This window comes from Melanotaenia boesemani, chromosome 10, assembly GCF_017639745.1.
Source record: "Melanotaenia boesemani isolate fMelBoe1 chromosome 10, fMelBoe1.pri, whole genome shotgun sequence".
Classification (NCBI taxonomy): domain Eukaryota; kingdom Metazoa; phylum Chordata; class Actinopteri; order Atheriniformes; family Melanotaeniidae; genus Melanotaenia; species Melanotaenia boesemani.
This window is the reverse complement of record NC_055691.1, coordinates 24,098,955-24,122,694: the sequence shown is the minus strand read 5'-3', so window position 1 is coordinate 24,122,694 and position 23,740 is coordinate 24,098,955. Positions and strand designations below refer to the sequence as shown.

Here is a 23,740-nt window from a genome sequence, read left to right as displayed (position 1 = left end):
ATATTTTCAAATTTACTTTAATGAATACAAAAAATTGTATACTCAATTCACATTTCATTAGCTCTCCCCAGCTCTTTGTGCTAGCTTACGTTCCAGTATTACAGAGTACTTTCAGCACATTTTTGTTTCTGTTTGGTTTTTCAGAGGTCATGTCCTTGGTTTTGATTTTTTTTTAAAAAATGGACCACGGACTGAAAGGTTATATTTATTTATTGTAATATGAACGCCAGGGATGACAAAGCCGAAAGTTCATGAATCCGGTTGATAAAAACCTTTATTTTTTACACTACATCTCACTATCTTCCTGTTTCTCGTCTCTTCCCGGCTAGCTTGTTGCGCACCTGTGGGGATTTTGACTGTCTCCGCCCCTTTTCCCGTCTCATGACAATGACTTAACTGGGTGGTGTGCTCGTCTAGATCAAGGATCCTTGCAACAAAAGAAACCGGATGCAAACATATGTGAGCACATTTTTGCCGCCCCCGAAACTTACTATGAAAAAAATAATAATAAAATAAAAAGAAAATCTAGCTAAATCACCTTAAGCCAACCTAATGCCCAATATAAATGCACCTGCAATAATGACAGACCAGTGGATAAGCTCACCACAGTGGCTTTTACAAGAAAATACACTCTTTCTCTGGGTACAAGGATTTTTAAAGGCTGCAGGTTAATCATTTATTCATTTGAAGACCTGTTCACATGTTTAGCATGTGCACTGAGACCAATAAATAAGGACAAGTTCTGAAATTCTCAAGAGACAAACATTTGCTTCTTAGTCAAGCTCTCTAGTCTACTAAAGGTGTGCTGATGATCCCTGTTTATTAAAAATGTCTGTTTTTTTCTACACTTCGGCATCTTACAGGACTTAAAAAATTGCACCACTTTTAAGCAATTTAAACCATCTTACTGGAAAGCCAGTCTTTAAAATGACCAACATTAAGACTTATTAAATACATAGCATTTTTAATTCCTCCAGCTTGTCCCAACATAAATACTTTAAAATTACAGTAGTCACTGAAAAAATATATAATTACAGATCTAAAACTATTTCTGAATTGTAAGACGTTTCTAACACTAAGAATAAATGGACATTAACATTTTAGCTTAGGTCAAAGAAACACCTTAGTTCCTAGTCTCTAGAATTTTTAATAGATTTTACAAACCAGACACATAACTTACAAAATAATGTGTAAAATATCCCACTTTTTGCCAAAGTTTAAACATTATCTTCTAGATTCCATAATGAACCAGTGTTCACAAAAAGCAATTGCAACATAACATGTGTGCGAGAGGACTTTCAACCTATTTTTAAAAAAAAAATTGTGTTTAGTTTAGTTGTTACTCTTTGTATTGCACAACAGTATCAATATAAATAACTTGCATTTTGTGTTGGTTTCTGGTGTCTTGCAATAGTCTAGTCAGGAAAATACTCTTATTATAAACATTAATGAAAAATTGTTGCTCTTTTTTTGTCCAGACTGATGCACAGACTTTGTATCAGATGATCTAGACACGGGTGAGGAAACTCAGATTAAGGCTGGTTGGGATCTGAATGGTCTCCAGAGCCACAGAGGATGGTGTGAATGGGAGGGTGACAGAGAAGATTTTCTTGGCGTCCATCATTAAGGTGGATGACTCAGTCCTGTCTTTCAAAAGGCTCTAAAAAGGTGAAAAGTGTTGGAAGATATAACTGCATATATGGTAAACCTGAAAATAAAACATCTCAAATATTTTACTCACTTTAATAGTTGTGATGAAAGTGTTTGACACTCGTTCTTCAAACTCAATCACTGGGGTGTACAAGGTCAAGATTTTAACAATCTGTCAGGAAAAGCAAACCGTGATCAGAGCAATAGGAAAATATTGCGTACAGATTTAGAAAGTTGAGCTTTTCTGATTCTGGACCTGTTCTGTGGTGAGGGCACTGCACATGTTGCAGATTGCTCGGGCATCTGCTTCAGTGTTTTTCTTGATCTGTAGAAGCTGTGCAGCTTGTATGAGAGGCTCCAGAGTCTCCTTTGCACCACAATCTTTCAGCTCCCTCTCAGTCAGCCATTCCTCCAACTGCCAAACATTGTACCTGAGGCCAGACAGGAAATGAAGAAAAAAATCTAGATTAAACCCACATACTTTAAGAGAAAATCCACCCTTTCATCAGTTCTGTGCCAACACAATAACAAAAACTCTGTGAGTTTTAAAATATTCAGAATATTTCCACTCATAAACATTGGCTTTTGCTATTTATTTCATTCACTGTAAATATATAAGCTAGTTTCAAATCAAGTGCTGGAACAAGATGACTCATACGTGGCAGATGCGATCAGTTATGCTTTTGTTTAAAAATGGAAACTTCGGGAAAATTTTGTGTTTAAAAATCAAAGACTAATGCAATATACGGTTAATTAGTTAGAAACAGTCTTGCTTTTTGTAAGAGTTTGAATTTCAGACATTTAATTATACAAATATGATCATGGTAATGATCTGAAATTGGTTACTACTATGAGTGAGCACATGTGGTTGTTTCTCTGTGGCTCTGTGATAAACTAGCAGCCTGTTCAGGGTGTTCTCTGCCTGTTGTGCAATATTTCTATGATCCCAAACAGGATGGAGAAGGTATAGGGAACAGATGGATGATTTGATCTTGCTGATTGTTGTTAGTGACTAATTCTAGTTCACTGATAATGCAATAGGCACTTACATTTTAATCAGAAGAACAGCCATGTATAAGAAAAAAATATCCTATTCATATGCTTAATTAATTAACTACCAATGTATTCCTGATAGTACCTGATCTGCAGGCCTTTGCTCCATGAGCACATGTCCTTCCGCAGCAGCAGGTGATTTAGTGTGATCGCACAGATGATGTAAAACTGCTGCTTGACCACCTGTTTGATGAGATCTAGGTCCATTCCATTCTGATTCATGATGGTGTGGAAGAAGCTGAGTCGCTGAAGGAGGACCTCTACAGTCACAGCCTCTTCAGGGAAACTGGTGCTTCTCTTCCTCAAGCCCGTCGGTTTGGACCCTAAAACACCCTGTATTGTCTCGTGCTCCAGCATGCTTGCCACTAAAGATGAGGCACAAATTGAGAGAGACATCAGACTTAGTAAGAATATGATCATAGCTACCACAGAGAGTGAGATTGTGTCCTCTTACGTATAAGGGGCTGCAGGATGTTCTCTGTGCATTTAATGAGCTGACGGTAAATTTGGATGGCCAGATCACCAAAGAGCTGATGGTACTCTGACAATTCAAAATTAATCAGGCAATGCTCATTCTGCTTCCCGGTGTTGTCCATCATAAAGCCCTACAAGACAGAGGGATTGTATATCCATCCAGGTTTAATTAAAGCGCAGTTAGAAATGTAAACATTAAAGTGATATTAAACCTAAATATGCTCACCTCATCCCCACTGTACTGCTTCAGACAGTTCATTAACCTGCATGAGTTGGCCAGCCAGAACGACACCACTTCAAAATCATTCTTCTTCTGCAGAAAATGTGAAATTGTGTAAAAACGTTCATTTCATTTTCATGGATTAAAGTTAAATAACACACCTTTATGACTCCTTTGATGCTGCTGATGGTAGAATTGAGCAGAGTGCTGACTCTCTTCTCGTCATTCACACTGTCTGCATATCGTAGGCACATGAAGATGATGTAGGCCGGAAGACCCGGAATGAAGCTGACAGCGACACCACGAGGTTTCAGATCTGAAAAGATTCCAGTGTTAATGTGGTATAATGTTTAAGTACTGTTTCCACTGTGCATACATTTTTCTTTAAACTTGAAAATAAAAAAAAAGTATCTGCAGATCAGAAACCTGGCTCACCTACGACCAGATTCTTTAGCAAGCGGCTTGCATCACTCTCCTTGTACTGCAACATTCCCTGGTACTCCTTCTCCTTGCGGGTGATATTCACTGCTCTTACAGGAGCGCTCATCACAGAGGCACTATTTGTTTGCTGGGCACTTGCTAAAGAGCAATGACATAATTTGAGAATTAATGCTTTGTTTAAATAATCTTTAAAATACAGGTAAATCTATGTAGAAAGAGCTTTTCTTGGACTACCTTCAAAATCTTCAACTTTTTTCATATAGAATTTAAGTTGTTTCTTCAACTTTCGTATGGCTTTGTCCTGTTTTTCTTGTTGCTCCATTTGCTCCTGAAATTAAGAATTTAAATGAAATAAAATTAAAATATATATATATATATAAACTTTTAAACCAGGAGGAAATTGTAAAATAAAAATTAAAAAGTGTCACACAAAACTGATTTTTTATGTCAATCTAAAAACATATTTAATTAAGAAGTTAAGCAAAAATTTAGATTTGTAACCTTTCATTTTGATGAATGGCTGCATGGTGAAAATACTGTACAAACATAATAACAAAAGGCAGATTGATCTTAAAGGTCTGAACAGGCAGTGTGCAGACTTACTAGGTTCTCTTTGGTGAGCCGTGTGATCTCATGCTTCAGGCTTGCCTCCACTCGAGCACCTTTAGGCAGGAGGAGGCTCTCAGCTAACAGTTTTTGCTGCTGCTCCTTTTCATCCCTCAGCTTGTTCATCTCTTCAGCTAGCTTCCTGTACTTCTCACTGTGATGATGCTCCAACTTCTGCATCTGGCTCTCCAGAACCCTGCAGGAAGGAGTGATAGGATGTAGTTCCATTGAGCATGTACATGTTTGAATCCATGTTCACATTATTAAGATATTACCTGTTGGTCTCCTTCAAACCTTCATAGGCAAGCCAGAGCTCTCCATCTTCATTCAGTGTATGAATGTCAGTGGACCTGAAGAGAAACATTAGAAAGTTAATGTAAAACAGCTGAGCAGAAACAATGGGAGGATATTTTGCTTTTAAAAGTACAGTAACTAGCTGTGATGTTAAAAGAAAATATGCAAAACAGCAGCAAGCAGGACATTCTGTTACTGGCATAAAAATAACAAAGATAAATTTAGGTTTTTATGTTTTACTATAGTTGATTAAAAACACGGCTTCAGTGACTTGTAAATGATTTCACTCTGTTATATTTACATTCTTCATTGTGTACCAACTTTTTTGGAAACCATGTTTTCAGCAATAAATGATCTGATTGGGATCAACAAAGCAGCATAAACTGGAAAATTGATTCATTTAAAAGAATGTAAAAAAAATGTAATATATGAACGTTATGAAACAACTTACAGGTGATTTTTGGTGTTTTGACCATAAATGGCTGAAAAATGCTCACAAAAAGGCATTCAGACAGAAAGCAATTGCATTTAATTTGTTTTAATATCTTACGTAGCCTTTCATTCATTCATTGATAGCAGAAAACCAAATTCACTGTGTTTAAGACTTTTCAAGACCTGCTTGCTAGCATGCAGAAAATACACAAAGCCACATGGGCCTTACCTGTCAACATCTTGAAATGAGGGAATTTCACTCAGATTTAACTTTACAGTTTCTCCAAGTAGAGAGTCCTGGAGGCCAGTTAAATGTTAATATCTTTCTTCACAAAGTTCTGATGAATTTTTGTCAAAGCATCAAGTTTTACTTGACTTACATATTAGAATAGCAAATAATGTCATTTAAATTCTTACCCTATGTTTAAGAGCCTCTTGGCGAACCATGTGCGATCGGAGGAGTAGCACTTCTTCTTTTCGCATTTCCAGCTCATCATTGGAAGAACTCAGCTGCTCCAGTAGGATGTTGTAGGGCAAAGAACCAGGGGCAGGGGGCGCTGCATCACTATTCTCATTGGTCAGAGACTTGCGCAGCTCATTTAGATCCTGCTTCAGTTTCTTGTTTTCAGACTCCAGTTCTTGTCGCTGTATTAAAAACATTTATAAAATCAAACATTTTCAAATGCATGCTCTGTTGTTTTTTTCAGTTTGTAAATGCAAAGATAATTTATCAGTCTGTTAAAAGGTCGTATAATTGCAAAACCCTGATTTACCTTCAGTGTTTCCAAATCCAGTTCTGCTCTGCCAACAGTTTTCTGCTCTTCCACTTCCTTTTTCAGAAAAAAAGATGTACAATGTCAACAAGTATGCAATAAACAAAAATCACCCTTTATCTTTTTTTTAATAACATTTGATTTTTCCAATAGTAAAAAAGGAATTTCATACTTTTGCCTTTTGTTGCTGCACTTCTTCTCTTTTATCCAGCTGTCGCCAAAGTGACCGATTTTCCTGCTCCAGTTCCTTTACTCTTCTCTGGAGCTTGAGAAGGATGGGCAGGTCCGCTGTTGTCTCTACCTCGTCCTGACAAAACACAGCAAGCATTAGCAGATAAATCTTTTCACAATTTAGCTAGAATGCTGCACTAATAGGATTATAACACAGAGAGCATAAGACATTCTTCCCACAGCTGTTCCTATGAGGGAAAATAATTTTCCCTCTATGTGTGTTTTTTTTTATTAATCAAAACATATAAATATAAATGAAGAATTTATTTCATTTCCAATATTTTTTGATGGAACCATTAAAATGTTTCCAGTACTCTCAAACCCATTCTTCTCACCAAATAATTTGTGTCATTTAGAAAATTTAGTCATAAACAAACTTTGCATTATGTACTTTATTTACATGCAATAATAAGTTTATGGTGTTATGACAACGTTGTTAATTACGTCCTCATAAGACACTACATAGTTTCTTTTTCTTGTCAATACAAAAGAAAAAAAAGCAGGTTAGAGCAACTATTTACAGCGTACATTACCTCTGCTTCACCCTCTGTAGAGTCTAAGCTCTGAGAAAACTCAGATGAGTTACTGCTGTAGTTGGAGTCTGTCCTCTTGAGACTGGATTTGTTTGAATTCTAGTTAAGAGTGAGAGAAAACATTTAAAATCTTTTTAAATAATTTCATTTGTCTGGAGACTGTGTAATGAATTTAATTTAATCAGTACTGTAGACCCTTTTATATAAGAAGTCATATGACATTGAATTAGGCATTAAATTAAAACTGACAATTCAGCATCCTGAGGAAATAAAATCTTTTTCCTAGGTCTGCTGGTTGGGTAGAAGATCCTTCTGGGTTGTTTACAGGTTGAAAGGAGAGTGAAAGACTGTGGCTGGGCTGGATTTGAGATAAACAGAAATTTGTTCCATTATAAAAAAAATTCTTTAACCTGATGCTCTGATAACATTTAGCCTTCTCTTGCTGCTGGAAACTGGCTCCAGTAAGCCCACCATGACAGTGTAAAAACTTCTGCTTTATGACTGGATCTTGACATCCTTGTGCTCTTTTAATTCTATCAGATCAACATTCAAAGTGAAGTAAAAACAAGTTCCTCACAATGTTGAAACTCATCTCCTCCTTCAGGTCTCGGTGTCGTTCCTCTAGATGCAGATGTTCACTCAACAGGCTTTGGTATCGAGAACGTTCTTCATTTAAATCCTTCTCCAGCTGTCTGGTGTTCTCTGAGCTGGTTTTAATCTCTGAGTCAAAACAATTCTGTTTTATTCATCTTTTTATTTTACATTCAGGGATTACTGGTGAAATGTAAAAAAAAAAAAGGTTTGAGGTGAATACCTGTCAGCTGTTGAGCTTGTTCGAGGATTTTCTTGTTCAGTTCATCTTTATTGCTTATTAACAAGTTTTTCTGCATATTAAGCTCATCGATCACCTGATTAGAGGACACAAATATATATTTTTGGTAATTTGTCATATTCATTTTAACTGTAATGACTTCAGAAAATTAAAACAAAGTGTTAAAAATGCTCATTCTGCTAAATTTCCAAGTTCTTGGTTGGGATTCATTCTGATCCTTTTAGAGTCACATATTATTGTTGTCCACCGCACACAGCTATAACTAAAAAAGCCAAAGACTTTCTTTAACTTATTTTCTCATCATGACAGCTGATAATGTAACTAAATAAACTTCACTAAACAGTAATGTCTCCATTTTACCATTCCAGAGGAATACATAGAACATTTAAATTCAGCTTCCAGGCTCTTCAGTGACTATGGAGTTAACCTACCTGTTCTGTCTGCTCCTTGAAGATCTTTGCATGCTCCTGTAGCTCCTCTTTCTCTCTGCGGGTGATTTCCAGTTCGTGTTGAAGGAAGGATAGCTGCTCCAGCAGTGAGGGAACTTTCTCTGCTTTGGCTTTGACTTCTTGCTCTGATATACGTAAGTTTTCTATCTCTCTGTTCTGTCTATCTCTCTCATTAGTGTGGGTCTTCTCCAGAACACTCAGCCTCTCACTGAGCTCTCTGTTTTCTTTGTGCTGCAGGGGGAGATACAGACACATGGTTTGCATGTGATGTGACAACTCCCAATGAGCCAATGCTTCTTAGCTGAATTTTTCATGTTATGATTCCACAACAAACTGCAGAGAAAATAAAACATCCATGCTTGCACAGCACTTACCTGCTCATTTATCTTGTGCTGCAACTGCATAATCTTGTTTTCCATGCCAATGTTAAGCTTCTTGAAATGCTCCACAGAACGTGCCTCTACTTTCAGCTTTTTGAGCTCTTTCTTGGCCACCATGCGACGCACACAGCTCTGCAGCAGGACGATGGCTTTCAGGGTGCGTCTTAAATGCTGCTTGGCAAGCCAGCCTCTCACCCACCTCTGAATGACCACCACTTTTTTCTCAAACATCAACTGTGAAACAAACAAACAAAAAAAAAAGACCACGTGATGATGGCAAGACTCACATATCAAAAGTTGATTGTGTGATTACATTACAGGAACATCTGGGCTTTCATTTCATTTCAAATATTTCCATATTATGTAAAAGAGGCATTAATTCTTCTATTAAACAGCCATCTATTATGGACATATTAGTATTAAACAATAAATTAACCTGTTAAGCTCCTAAATTCAATTATCTTAGTATGAACTAATGGTAATTATCCAACCAAATGATTAAGGAGACTGTGGAATTATACTTTTTAAATCAATCTTGTTGTTACCTTATAGTACTGCTTTCTTGCCATGTAGACCCTCCACATGCACTGAATAGTGATGGCTGCAGAGCGAAGCTGCATATAGCTTCTCCTTCTCACCCACATTCGCATATTGCGCTGAATGACAACAGCTGCTCTGGTTTGCCGAAGAAATTTGACAAAACTGACAGAAAAAATAAACATTTCAGAAAATGCTTTTGATATTTCTACTGCTTCTTAACAGTTTACCTTTTCATCATTTACCATGTCCACTCACCTGCGTGCCTGGTGACCCCGTACATGTTTCTGAATGGTGACGGCAGATTGTCTCATCCTCAGATACTTTTTGCGGGCCAGCCAGCAGCGGATAGTCTTCTGGATGCAAACACAAGCCAAGCGCAGCTTGTCAGAACGAAGCTTCTCCAAGTAGGCCACTTGACCAGCCCTGAAGAAGATTTTGTTTTTCCCAAACTGGTATTTCTCCTGGTCCTAGGAACAAAAATAAAACAATGGAATATGTAATGTGTCATTTTTCAGCAAAGACTGAATTTATTATTGTCAAGAGAATAATTTTTTAATTTCATACCCTTATAAGTTTTCCCAGGAGATTTTTGCACGCCTGGTTTTTATCCGGAAGTGCATCCTTTTGCTTCATGAGGACACGGTAACGACTGAAGAATTCCTGATAGGTCCATCTGTAGTGTTTATATCATAATAATGCTTTAAAGACAAATTGTTCACATAATATATACAAGCTTACATATTATAAACATATAACTATTTATGTGTCTGCTCATGGCCCTGCACTCTCTACCACAGGCTTACATGTCTGATGCTGATACGTTACCTGGATGGGAAACCTGCTGCTGAGATCCGGATCGTTTCCAGGATGCCACATGCCCGAAGCTGCTGCACAGCCCTCACAGGGTCCAAGCTTTACAGAAGAAAACAAAGAGATGTCCATTAAAAAAAATGACCAGACAAGTTTTACATGTGCAGTTGAAGATGATTTTATGAAACAGAAAATTAAACAAATCCTCACGTGAATGGGACTTTATGGTCATTTGGTTTGATGCAGCGCACATAGTGAGGGGTTGTAGCATTCAGTGTGTCCATCAAAAATTGTAGAGACTGTCGAAACTGAATAAAAAACAGAAATAAAATTAAAACCATAATTTATTGTAAATAAATACAAAAAAATGCATGCAATTAAAAATCCCTTTAAATGTTTTAAGTTCCATATGTTTTGTTAATGTAAAATCATTATATTTCCTTAAAGGCTACTAACACTGACTAACACAGAAAGCTTTCATTTGAATACAATTTGTCAAACCTTCTCCACAAGGATGCAAGGAAAACTGTAACTGTCTCATCACTAAATGCCATGCTCTGTCCTGCTCTCACCTGCAGTCCAACAGTCTTCTTATTATCCTTTTGGGTCGGCCCAGGTCTTCCACTGGTGAGTTTGTTAGAGAAACCTGTTCCCTTGTCATCATCCTCAAACAGCTTCAGCAGTAAATCAAACTGAAAGCATTTTAATGGCAGCAACAAAACACAATGTCGTCATTTAACAGCAGATGGCAGTGTTTTCAATCTAAAATTAAAACGTGGGTCTATTTCCTCCAATAGTTATGTCTGAACAATTCAAGGGTGTGCCCACAAACTTGCTACATAAAAAATACTTAACAGTTATTTGGTTTTGGCTTCTTGGCACTCAAGAGAGTCGATAACATTCATTTCTACTTAATGTCTGACGTTAACCTTCACATGACAGACTTATTTAGATATGGCAAAGTAAAAATGAGACTAAGCTGAGAGGACATCATTTCACCTTGCTCTTTTTCAGCACATTTATCTGCTCCTCATTGACTGTGTCCTTGTTTTTCTCCAGGAAGCCCACACACTGATACTCCACCTAGGCACAAAGGATCTGATCACACAGTGTTCTTTGACTGAAAGGGCAAAGGTAGTTCAGAGACTGAGAAATACTGATTAGTACAGCTACAATTAAAAAAAATCTTCACTTGTGGTAAACGAATGCTGACACTGTAACCTAAATGAAAAGTCTGTTATAAACTATACAGGGGTAATCATCAGTCTATCAAAGAGTAACTCATGCATGCATTCGAAGTGAAAAATGATGAGACACCTAAAGACCTGGAGAAACCCCAGATATAAGCACAAAATGTAAAAGACTTCTTCCATGGGCAGTATAAACCATTGGACTTCAGCAGAATGTCAGTATGAGCCACAACATTGTGTTTCACCTTGTCAGCAAAGTGGTGGATGATGAAGGCTCTATTTGATAACCTGGGTTTATCAAAGTGAGTATTCTGCTTCAGAAGGGTGTTGTACAGCTTCTGAGCCCATGTGTCGTCACAACCTTTAGGCATCTGTGGAAAGAGGAAACGCTGACACATCAGTTAGTCATGGCATTACTCATAACCTCCACATTTAGTGTGGTGGAGAGTCAAGGGAGTTGTGAGCAGATTTTCACTAAGGGGAAAAAAAAGTAGTGGTGCCTTTTTACCCTGCACTCCTCATCCAGAAGGTCCAAGACACCCAGCTTGGCCTCAATGAGATTAATGCAGGGCTGGTTATCATAGAAATCAATCAGGGTCCAAGGAATTTCCTCTTTCATGTATTCCTCTTGCTCCAGTTTGAAGACATGCTGGAAGAAGTGGCAGAGAAAAGTTGTTTGCAAGTATAGTATGTTTTAATTAAAAAAAAAAAAGAAGAAAAAAAATGAGTAGTTGAAGAATCATACCAGGTTGAACTGCTGCTGCAGCTTCTCATTGGCATAATTAATGCAAAACTGTTCAAAGCTGTTGTTATCAAATGTTTCAAACCTAAAGAAAAACATATGTTTGAATCAAAACACTCTTATCTGGCTAATCTGTTGAGTTTAAATTGAAAACAATTAAACTAATCAAAACATACCCATAAATGTCAAGCACACCAATGAATGAGAGTTGTTTCACTGTAGACTTTAAGGCATTGTTAATACAGTTCACAATCCAGCCGACGAGCCTGGCATAAATGTGTTTGGCTAAGGCATCTCGGCCATGGACCGCATTCATCTTGGAAACAGACTTAACAAAGGTTTCTGTAGTCGTCTTAAGTTTCCTGTGACATAACCAATGGGACATTTCTGCGCAAGGCACCCCCATTAGCTCACAGAAAACTATCAAGTGGGCATCATCTGGCTGGAAATACATGAAGAATAATGATCTCACCAGGTTACATATCTATATCCTTGATACAACTTTCAGACAAAAAATTTTTACATAAAAAACAATACATCCAGATATAATCAGTATTTACCAAGATGCTGCATCTATCTGCTGACTGATCCTTAACCTCCACATTGCTGAGATGGAGAATAGCTGACAGAATTTGATAAATTTCCATTTGATCACTTTCGCCTACTCCTATAATAAAAATAAGCAATTATCAAGCATGCTGGGTAATTAAATAAAAAATGTGTCATTTAACCTGTATATACACTTACCTAAGAGTGAGAAAGCTCTCCTGGTGCAGCGCATCTCTTTGGCATCATTCACTCCACTGATGACAGGACTCTGACCCTGGTTAGTGCAGTGGAAGTCATCTGCACAACCTTCAAGCAATAACCATACAGAAACTTGAATTATTGTTTTTATTATTATTATTATTATTATTGTTATTTTTATTATTATTGTTGTTGTTGTTATTATTATCATTATTATTATTATTATTATCAATTTTCAAGTAATGTTATAAGTAAAAAGAGAAGTTTTACATACACACAGACCTAACTTGAAGGCTTTGAACTCTGGTAAATATGAGGATGCGCACAGCTGGTAGAATATATGGTAGTTTCTTTCTCCATGAGCCTAGAAAAGGCACAGATATAAAAACCAGAGAAATACTGCAAAGGTATTGAGGATATCTGTACATATATTGATAAATTACGGTTTGAATCAAATGAATTTAAAATGTCTCTAAACTAGGGGAAGATTGCTTAAAAGATGTTGACCAGATATGGTCAATTTGGCCATGTCTTAGAGGGATTTATATCTAGTTAAGGTGTGTAAGGTATGTAAAACCAATGTAGAAATTTACCTGAAACACAACTCTAGATTTTTCCAGTAAGTATGTTCTCATGTGAGCGCCAGTTATACAGTGCTCCTTGTCAAATCCAATCTCAATGTACTTCCCAAAGCGACTGCTGTTGTCATTCCTTGTCGTCTTAGCATTCCCAAAGGCCTAGATTAAATAGATATGTAATTTGTCTCTACAACTTTCATCATTTTATAAAAGCATTTTGAAACATTATCAAATATCACCTCCATGATGGGACTGGATGCAAGAACTCGCTCCTCTACATTGGCCTCCCCAGAGGAGCAGCTGACTGTGGCAAAGTAACGCATTGCGTACTTAGCAGAAACTGTTTTGCCAGCTCCAGACTCACCACTTACTATGATGGATTGATTTCTTTGGTCTCTGTGTGTAAATGTGAGAGCGTACAGGCCAAACATGAGGTTTTTGAGTGTCAGTGTGAAGGAAAACAAATGCACAACTTGAAATGTATTATGGTGGGTCAAAACCTGGCCATCTGTTTGTATGCTTCCTCAGCTACTGCAAAGATGTGGGGGTCCATATCCCCCATGTTCTGCCCACTGTAGGCATGAATGATGTCAGGCTCATAGATTGGAAGGCTCTCATAAGGATTGATGGCAACCAGGACAATTCCTGAAATCCACAAAGAAGAAATTACTAAGTTAGACTCTTTGGTTATCCACCTCTGATTAAACCATTGTATCCTAATAACGCAACTATCCTGAATGTTGGCTTTTAGGGAGCATTATTTGTCTAACTTCCACACATACACTGCATCTGGCTGCATCTGCAGCCACAGTACCAAGGTACTGAAACCCCTGAGGATCAAACCCAAACAGTTCAAGAACATGTGACTAATGTCTGTCAGAATCAGCAAAATACAATACATATCATATGTACACAGTTATGTCTATCTATTTATCTATCTATCTATCTATCTACACACACATCTGTGTGTGTGTACAAAGACAACACATTTGGGTTGTGTTCCTTTAAAGGCAGTGTCTGCGTTACAATATTAATCTGCTTAACGTACTTCAGATTATGTCAGCACATACAGTGAGCAAGGCTCCAAAGTCTACAGTGACAGTGATAGTGGGAGTCAAAGGAGATGAAGCTCATTACCACAGTAGGTGTAAATCAACTTGGAGTCTATAAAGCGCACTTTAAGGTTGTGTAGTACTGCAGGCTCATGAAGGTAGCTGAGAGATGTGAGGTCATTTTCCCCTACAAGGATATTAGGGTTTCTTAGAGGTGGCAGATTGTTGGTTTTGGGGTCTATTTTGTGCTCCACTTTCTGGAAAAAAGAAAAAAAAAGTAGCTTTAAGTATGTACAGTCAAAAACTTTGAGAACAACCAAAAGATTTTAACATAAAAACCAACAAAGAAAAAAAAAAGATATATGAATATAAGCAGATAGTTAAATGCAAACATCAGCATCAGTTTTACCTGAAATTAAAGCTATCAAGAGGCAACTGTGCCTGGCCTGTACTGTGCCTGGCCTGCTCACACTCACTCAAGATAATACTTTGGCCTTATTTCCATGACTGACTTGCATGCCCAAACTCGACATAATAGCTGCAGGTAGCAGCAGTGCTCTCTGTCTGAACATCACACACCCATTTCCACCTCCCTACCTCCATCACCCTGGGTGTGACTATGTTTATGTGCAGTATGTGGCATTTGACTGCCTCACCGTGCCATCCTCCAGCTGCAGAGACAGCGTCAGGGCGCCTGGAGTGTAGTCTTTGATGAGCTCTGCTGACTTCCACACTTCTGTTGCATCTGGGAGCCATACACGGGCATGCTGGAAAGACGGAAAGAGGGTCATAGCATTTCGACCACCGGTCTTACAGTAACACAGTCCTTAGGAATGGGCAGCATAGATAACATGAAGTCAGCAGAGAGCAGTCATGCGTGTAATGTGGATGGATATGGGTTAGATTATGTGGCAGCTTTTACAGAAAAGTCATCAATTATTGTGAGGGCTCAAAAATTGTTCGACAAACATCTCAAGATCGCAAGTACTCGCCAGTATGCAGACAAAGCTGCTGAGTTACCCAATGATAAAATTAACTGACAAGCATGAGCTAGGCAGAGAAACCCGTTAAGTACTGACTAATTAAATCCAGTACACCTACCTTGGAGTAAAGTTCAGAGGTTGCCATGTTGCTGTTGTTCAGTGAACCTTCAGAAACCTTCTCTGCCCACAGAAAGAAGAGCGAGACATTTTACAGACAACCACTGAAGAGAATCGAAAACTTTTCTTGTCTCCTCCTCTGAGTTGCTGCGCTCTCAACTAACACAAGACTTGAGCTGCTTCCACAGTTGCCAGTCAGCTGCGCGTGCCCAGACACGTCGTGCTCTTGCGGGTCAAGTTCGCCCCCCAGCGGTCAAAACGCTGAAGTCGTCGCTATTAATGACTGATTTTATAGCTTGCTACTAAGTTCTTATATTTTCATTTGTTTTACTGTCTTCAACATTTTTAGTGCTTGTTGCGTTTATTGAGTTTATTGTGGTGCAGATTTTGTATCACAATGCAGCTAGCTGAAGTTGTAGCTATATGAATTACCTCTGCTATGCTAGGCAAGTGGAAAATGATGCTCCTAAAAGCTTCCTGAAGTCCATTATCACTGCCTCAGGCCTAGCAGTAACTTGAACGCATTCATGATTCCTGCAGTTACTATTCAGCTTTGGTTTTTGTTTGAGCCCTGGTTCATGTACAACCAGTTTCTTCTCCCTTTATCAGAGCTGGTGTCACTGGATTGAGCAGGTGATGTGGTACCAATGGGATGTCCCCCTCATACAGTGCTTCCTTGTCAACACATTTTGCCCAAGACAAAATTTGGGACTATACAGTTACAGCTGTCAAACACAAATGCAAGTTACTGAAGTAGAGCTTCAGAATCAGATTATTCTGAGTACACAGGTGTATAATGCAGGCTACTTTAAACAATATAATAAAGAATGTTTAAGGACATTAAAAACTCCAGTTAATTGTGCTTATTACAACCATGCTCTTATCTTATTCATCCTGTTCCCACAAATACACATTTTTTTCAGAACAGACCCTAAACAGTCGCTTATAAATGTAAATTTCCCTCAGAACCATAACTCATGCATTAGGAATGTTTCATATTCTCACAAACCCTTTGTAGCATGACGTTACCAATGTAAACTTAGAGGAAAAGGCCTATGTCACAGTATTTTTGTACAAATACAAAAAAATTCAAATTACACAGAACATTACTAATGTTCAAGCTTACACAGAATATGATCAGTGTTGCAGATGTTTAAACTGTTCTGCAAATACACCCCACTCCCATTCTTGCATTTTCATTCCAAATTGAGGGTTGAGCACAAAGATATATATATATATATATCAATTAAAAAAATTTAAATTGCCACTGGACAGTAAAAAGAATTAACACAAGAACACATTCACTGATATCTAAGTTATTATGCAAAACTATTTTATTTACAAAACAAATGGCAAAGTGTGTCTGCACAGCAAATGCAAATGCACAGTTCAGACATGTCCTGGGAGTTTCTTCCTATAAAATCCTAAGTGATTCCAGTCAGAAAGATATTTCAGGCAAGACATACAACCAAGATTCTCACTGAGGGAGCAAATATTGCTCAAGAGGAATAGCGGTTCATTAAATTAAGGCAATTTTAGAGGTCAGTATGAGGTGGAGACCAGCAGCAAGTCATTGCAAACCAATGTTTCTAGTATGACTAACACAAGTGGCTACAAAGCATGTATCATCTAGTCTTCAAGCAAATAATTAAATAGAATTACACAGTGAAAAAGACACATAAGGTTGACTAAAACAGGAAAAAGATGACTTCACTTTTCATTACTTAAAAAGACATGCCTCCATTCAGTTTCAAAAGTAACATCTGTAAATTATGGTTCTACTTTTCACATACACCAATGCAGACGGAATATTTATCCATCTACTGTCCTATATTATCCCTCAATTATCAATAATCCCATAACAAAATTCCTCTGCATTGATGAAAACAGGACCTTTGCACCATCTGCTTAACAATATGTATGGAGGCATATGCTTAAAAGTAAAAACATGTGAAAACAAGATGGAACTCATGACTGCAACATCAACCAGTAAGTATTATAAGTTTTAACTTTTTTAAATTAAGTCTTGAAATTACATGTGGAGTCACTAGTTTTTGGATTTATCTTCAAGTTCAGCTCCTGACAATTGTCAACTGTATTTGGCTTAAGACATGACTTGTTCTTTAATACTTACAAAGAGAAAAACAGCAGGTAAATATAAATTGTATATAAATTGGGCAAAGGAATGGTAGCAAAAGAGTAAATATAAAACCATCAACCAGCCAGTTTGCTGGCAACAATGGAAGTCTTTCTCTGAGGGAGGTCCTGAGGTGTTGGAATGTGATCACCTGTGATCTCAGTATTCTCCGTAGGGGCTAACGGCAGCTGTTTATTCTTCATTTTTGCCTTGGCCATGTTGTAGTCTCCAGAGTCAAAATACTTTTGCTGGACAAAGAAGAAAACACAATGTAAAAATATTGTAAAAGCTGGTGCTTTAAATTTATTTATTACTGCAGTTTGGGTTCAAAACGCACCCCCCTCTGAAGTCTTTTCCTGAGAAAGTCTGAGCCCCCTGGCTTGGCTCCAAAGTTTAAATACTTAGGCTTCTCTGCTTTTTCTGGGCTGACTACTTTGTCCTCCATTTCCTGTTAAAGAAAAACAGTACAGATGCCTAAATTTTCAAACAGGTCACCTGATGGATAAATGATTTATTTTTCATAAAGTGTTTAACAGTTATCTTGCAAAATAATATTATGGCAACAGCCAGTTTGTTTACAGATTTTTTTTCTTTTTTTTTTTTTTTTTACATGAAAGCGTGGCCATGAGGTAAACTAACTGCACAAGCTGTGATCTTCTTGTTAACGTTAGCATGACTAGCTAGGGTATTAATCATGGTTAATCAAGATGTCAGTACAAATATGTGCTTAAAACTACATGCCAACTAGCCTTAAAATAGTAACTTTCTTTCTTTACAGATAACTACAGAAAGTAAATCAGTTCTGTCCATGAGGAAATCAATCAAGACTAGCTACTGGCTAACTAGCTAAGTGCTTGCCGCCTGCTAATTATCTTCATCTGTTGTGCTAGCTTCACAACGCTAATGTTAGTTAAACTGCAGTTGTAGTTTCCGTTTACCTGCTGTTCCTCCGAGGATTTCGTGACTTCTTTTTCCTCGGACATTGTTTCACTAAAGCCTCTGTTCACTAGGCCGAGGGTGTATCTGTAGGAGAAGCTCAGTCTGTTCCAGAAGAAGAAATGTAGCAGTGGCAGCAATGAAGCGGGCGGATACAGCAGCCAGCTTGTCCGCTCAGCCAGCGACAACAGGAAGCCGCTGAATCGATGCCAGAGCCGATAGATACCAAATAACACTATTTTTCTTTCTTTTTTTTAAAAAGAAAAATATTATAAAATAGTGCATTCTGTGTTTTGGAATATCAGTGTGTTTATATAGTATATATTTAAAAAAAACTTTATAAAAATGTGCTGACATCAGCCTTGGTGAGTTGTGTTTCAGATGCAGAAAGTATCAGTAGGCAGAGGTTGGTGTTGGACACTTGGACTATTTTATCTGTTTTGATATTCCATCATCCAAATCATGAATCCTTGTGATTTTAAATCCAATCAGCACTGTAGCTACCAATGTGTTACATCCCTGCTTCAGTGACCATCCTGGAGAAAATGGGCCTCCAGGAGAAGGTGACCCCAGCCAAAGCAAAAAAAAAAAAAAAAAAAAAAGGGGACAACCATAGAAAAAAAAAGTATGTACACTGCTCAAAAAAATAAAGGGAACACTAAAATAACACATCCTGGATCTGAATGAATAAAATATTCTTATTAAACACTTTGTTCTTTACATAGTTGGATGTGCTGACAACAAAATCACACAAAAATAATCAATGGAAATTTATTACCCATGGAGGTCTGGATTTGGAGTCACACTCAAAATTGAAGTGGAAAAACACACTACAGGCTGATCCAGCTTTGATGTAATGGCCTTAAAACAGTCAAAATGAGGCTCAGTAGTGTATGTGGCCTCCACGTGCCTGTATGACCTCCCTACAATGCCTGATGAGGTGGCGGATGGTCTCCTGGGGGATCTCCTCCCAGACCTGGACTAAAGCATTAAAAAAAAAAAAAAAAAAAGAAAAGAAAAAATTAAGCTTAATGGTCAAAGGGTGAGATATCTATCTATATCTCTCTCTATATATATATGTGTGTGCTGGGCGCGTTAACGCCACACTTAACGCTGTTAATTTTTTTTTTTTTTTGCTGGCCGCTGGCTTTGACCACAGAAACATAGCGTCCATGTCTCCCTTCCCTGCTGCAGTGGTGCATCTGATGTAATCAGCGCTGCAAACTCAAAACTGTGTTTTAATGAATCTGGATGTTGTTTAGGATATTTCAGTCCAGGTTTGAAGAGTCTAAGTGCTGTAGTTTTTATCAAGAGCTGTCTAATGTGGTATAGGTTGCTCCAAATTCAGTGGAAACACCCTTTACACATTTTGCAAATTGGAAGCTGGGAATCTGAAGCTAATTTCAGTCTGGTCAGGGATGGCTCCTAAACCTGCAGGACATAGCTTAAAAGGTGTGCACATAGTGCCTGTGTGAAAAGGCAGCATATCTTCATCCATACTGATTTTGGTTCCAACATGAAATTCACAGAGGCTGAGAGATTTAATGAGTGAAAGTCCATATGTGAACACAGAGGTGAAATAGCTAATGGGTTCTCATACTTAAGAAAATTCAAGACAAGTACACAAAGACAAAACTCCGAAGGGCTCGTTTATTTTTTGGTAATCTTTTAATATTTTCTGCTCTTTAACACATTTTGCTTCGCAAGGAGATCAACTAAATTCTTTACAGTCAATCTAACAACCACACAGTTAAAAAAAAAAAGTCAGGGGTAAGTGGCACTGCTAGGTCAATATGTACTGTCCTTTCACAGCAATCTGAATGTTAATGTGTTCTGTTATTTGGAAAGCTCAACTCCAAATAAAACTGCTGTATATAATAGAGTCCAAAAGAAAAACAGAAATCTGGTCTTCAGATTATTCATCCTCATCCCCCATTTCCACATCCTCCTGTAACCTCTGCACCATTTTGTCTTCCATCTGTTTGGCTTTTCCTGTAAAAACAAAAACAATAAACCATGCTGAAATCACAACATCATAAACATGTTTTCCAAATGATTTCTTTTTGTTTAATATCCTTCACAAAAACCTTAAAATCTACCTGTAACAGAGAAAATGTTGTTATATACATTTTGTGTCGAATAAAAAACTGTAGTCTGGCTTGTCTTGTAGGAGTGTTGCATAATAAGCGTTTCCAGACACATTTGCTACGGTAACATTTAACAAGTGTCACCAACTTACATGAATTTCAATTATATTTATAGTAAATTATTATTTGTATGGCACTTTCTTTAAAACATTTTTTAAAAAAGACAGTGATTTAAATAAGATGGATGCTCACAAAAAAAAAAACCAAAACAAAACAAAAACAATACGTGATAAATGTGTCAGACTTTACCAAAGACCGTCTCAAAATCTATTGTTGTAAAGAGCTATCTGAACTGAACTAGAACCGTAGTTCAGTGGGTAAACAGTTCGATAACTGGTTGCCCACTGAAGAAGTCTACTGGAAAAAGCCTTCCCATCAAAACAGCCACCTGGGAATAGTAAGCATGGCACTATCTGTGGATCTTAGAGGTCAGAAAGAAAAAAATAAATAAATAAAATTAAAAAACAGGCCAGGTTTGACATATATCCTGGAGCAAAGCTATTTAAGGTTTTAAAGATGAGCAGTAAGATTTTATAGTTAATACTAAATCAAAGAGGAAGCCACTAATGAGTCTAGTTGCAACATTTTGAATCAGCTAAAGAAAATTGAGGGAGCTTTAATTTCCAGCAGTCTAGGTGGTATTGAGGTATCACACAGGTTAAATAAACCAAAAATTCTGACGATGCCTTACCTGCATGTGGTGCTTTGATAAGGTGAATATTTTTCTTCACTTCGTTGATTGCCTCTTCTTTCTCCAACTCTTTGCCCTTCTTTAATCTATTACAAGAGACAAAAAACAAACTTTAAGCCTGACAAACCTTTTTTCACATGCTGTAAATACAATGTACTCTTCTTACAACTTTATGAAACCCAAAGGCAAAAACTGTACAAAATAATCATTTAGACTTGAAAAATTAACTTCTTACCTGTTCATGATATATCTTGCCTGCCGTTTCTGTTTTATTTCCTCCACTCTTTTCATTGCTTCCACTGTAGAAACAGAAAACAGAGCAAAATAAACATGCTGCTTACAAAACAGAAGATATCGATACACAATGTGCTAGAAAGACTTGAATGTACACGTTACCTGTCTTGTCCCACAGCTGCCGCTTATATTTAACAGGAATATTTCTGCGTTTCTCGAACTCTAAAGAGTTGTCCTGAAAGACATTGAATTAGTCAGTTAACAGCAACCGATTTTATTGATTCTGAGAAAGAAGTCAACTACTGAAAAGCAGCATACCACAGTCAACTCCTTTCCTGATGCCTTTCTGAATGCTTTGGTCCATCTTGTCTTTCTTGGGTTTCGCTTCTTTTTGAAGTTCTTGTGGCATTTTGATTTGCAGAATCTGAACATCTAAAGTTGTAAAAAGACAACCGATTTATGTCAACAAAAGTATGAGTGGATTTAACAAAAAGGCCTACATACTGTAAAAACAGAAATGATTAACATTGAAGGTAGAATTTGAAATTCTGGTCTTTAGAAATTATAACCACGAGGAAAAAGTCTTACCAGTCAAAGCAAACTTTTTCCTTATTTTTCAAGCTGCACAAATATTTGCATACCACAAAAACTGTACTAAATTATCAATAACTCAGTTAATTGCTGGTCTGGAGAAAGCTACTAACAATTAGAATATCTATTATATTGATGAAATGGTAAAAAATGTTTAAAGCAGACTTTAGGTTATCTTTCTGCCAACACACCATTTGGTCAATTAACCATTTTATCTGAAAACTTGATTCAAAATATGCATAAAGTGTAAATATTCCAGCAGCATATAATACAAATTACATAAATGGATCACAAATCAGAGTTTTTTTTATTTATTTTTTTTGTTGTTTTTAAACTATATGCAGTGTTTCCCACTATTATTTGGAAAATAAAAACACACTATTTTTAGTGCAATATATCCATGCTTATTTCTTTTAGTTGAATCAATGTCTTCATACAAATTATACACAAGTATTGTAAAGATGCAAATAAGCATGGGATTTAAAGACATTTAGCTGTGTAAAGAAGTAGATGCATCTTCTGGTCATATACAGCAGAAACATGCTCAAAATCTTTCAACTTACTGGTCCTGGTGTTTAGAAATCTGAACCTTGTCTAAATCATGGTTCTTTCACTGACAATCGATTTTTTTTATGGAGAGAATATTGGATGTAGTCATATTATTAGCAAAAGAAAAAAAATCCAAACTTCAACCTGCCAAAATGTAGACTTGTGTTACTGTACATGAGCACACCAGTCACTGAAACAACACGATTTATAATTGAATATAATTTCAATAAAGCGAAATTTGGAACAGGACTACTTATAATATTAATGACGTTTCCACCTCAAAATCAATACCATGTTTAACGACAACACCGACAAAGTAAACATCTAAAGCTTCACAAAAATAAAGTATATTTCAGACAACAGAGGGCACACTTGCACCACAATGATTAAATGGCCAGGCCGGGTGTTCAAGACTTCTAACGACCTAACTCTATTACATTTGATTACATATTTCATCTAAGAATGACTTCAACGCTATGTGGTTTATTTTACTTGCCTCCAAAACAGTAAAGCAGTTTGTTATGCTGTTCTTTAGCTCTTTCTCGCTGTCTGGGTCCCACGTGAGCTAGCAAGCACGTTTATCAAGCTAACACTGGCCGGGTAACGACAGTCTAACCACGAGCTTTAACTACATTTACACAAATATTCACGGACAGAAACAGTACTTTACCTTGCAGTCGTTCCGTACAAACATCACCCCATGTCCGGGGTAAACCGGACCCGAGCAGAAATAGCACTTTTCAATGCGCATTTTTGCAGCCGAAGCGCTGCGTGTTAGTGCTAACGAAAACAAGACCGCACCGTCGCTTCCGTCTCCTTCTTCTTCGCTGACAGCAGGCAGCCATGGCTCCTGTTGGGGATCCGCTGCCCTCTGCTGGATTATCAGTTCCACATTTCGTTCCACATTTAATTAGCGGTTTAACATATTACTCTCAACATACTGTATGTCTTGTATACATGAGCTGGAAAACTTTAATTGGTGTAATGTAAAAAATTAATCATTTTGTGAGTCTGATGGTTTGTTTTCAGGGGGTCAAAACTACAGTTTTCAAGCCTGGACAGTTAATTTCTGGCCGGCTCGAGGAACCTGAGAGAGAGTGGATAAAAGCAGGAAAGAATATTCTATGACAGTTGTTTTCTTTTCTGGTGTCTGTTTTGCATGATAAGAAGTAGCTTGTAGTAGTAGAATTTGAAGACTTTTAGTAAATAGTTGTGCAGCACCTTTTATAAGCTGTGATGGGCATTTGGATTTTAAGATGTTGGACTGAATGCTTTCTTTATTGCCCTGATTGACACAGTATGTGCACACACTTTGTTTGTGATGGGCG

The 23,740-nt window shown here is 37.4% G+C and overlaps 3 protein-coding genes across 3 annotated transcripts; all 3 read right to left on the bottom strand.

Annotated features, from left to right (window-relative positions):
* Positions 1 to 178: 178 nt before the first annotated feature.
* Positions 179 to 15,310, bottom strand: LOC121647901 (unconventional myosin-Va-like). The gene is made up of 40 exons (XM_041997702.1): positions 15,129 to 15,310; positions 14,684 to 14,794; positions 14,113 to 14,284; positions 13,476 to 13,620; positions 13,215 to 13,371; positions 12,991 to 13,134; positions 12,680 to 12,761; positions 12,398 to 12,505; positions 12,211 to 12,317; positions 11,827 to 12,092; positions 11,654 to 11,735; positions 11,417 to 11,557; positions 11,154 to 11,279; positions 10,718 to 10,801; positions 10,291 to 10,410; positions 9,929 to 10,026; positions 9,734 to 9,820; positions 9,473 to 9,581; positions 9,164 to 9,375; positions 8,914 to 9,070; positions 8,363 to 8,602; positions 7,971 to 8,219; positions 7,522 to 7,615; positions 7,285 to 7,427; positions 6,708 to 6,806; positions 6,116 to 6,250; positions 5,944 to 6,000; positions 5,588 to 5,815; positions 5,400 to 5,467; positions 4,720 to 4,794; positions 4,442 to 4,640; positions 4,073 to 4,166; positions 3,833 to 3,976; positions 3,559 to 3,713; positions 3,404 to 3,490; positions 3,158 to 3,308; positions 2,789 to 3,068; positions 1,907 to 2,081; positions 1,742 to 1,822; positions 179 to 1,660 (listed from the first exon to the last, which is right to left on the bottom strand). Exons 1-40 carry the CDS (start codon positions 15,153 to 15,155, stop codon positions 1,508 to 1,510), a joined length of 5,442 nt encoding a protein of 1,813 aa, XP_041853636.1. The 5' UTR covers positions 15,156 to 15,310; the 3' UTR covers positions 179 to 1,507.
* A 1,129-nt stretch (positions 15,311 to 16,439) lies between these two features.
* LOC121647868 (cAMP-regulated phosphoprotein 19-like) lies at positions 16,440 to 18,392 on the bottom strand. Its single transcript, XM_041997630.1, has 3 exons — positions 18,203 to 18,392; positions 17,602 to 17,712; positions 16,440 to 17,512 (listed from the first exon to the last, which is right to left on the bottom strand). Exons 1-3 carry the CDS (start codon positions 18,245 to 18,247, stop codon positions 17,342 to 17,344), a joined length of 327 nt encoding a protein of 108 aa, XP_041853564.1. The 5' UTR covers positions 18,248 to 18,392; the 3' UTR covers positions 16,440 to 17,341.
* Positions 18,393 to 19,849: 1,457 nt separating this feature from the next.
* Positions 19,850 to 23,240, bottom strand: rsl24d1 (ribosomal L24 domain containing 1). The gene is made up of 6 exons (XM_041997629.1): positions 23,083 to 23,240; positions 21,591 to 21,704; positions 21,435 to 21,507; positions 21,274 to 21,337; positions 21,039 to 21,124; positions 19,850 to 20,192 (listed from the first exon to the last, which is right to left on the bottom strand). Exons 1-6 carry the CDS (start codon positions 23,161 to 23,163, stop codon positions 20,116 to 20,118), a joined length of 495 nt encoding a protein of 164 aa, XP_041853563.1. The 5' UTR covers positions 23,164 to 23,240; the 3' UTR covers positions 19,850 to 20,115.
* Between the last annotated feature and the right edge of the window lie 500 nt (positions 23,241 to 23,740).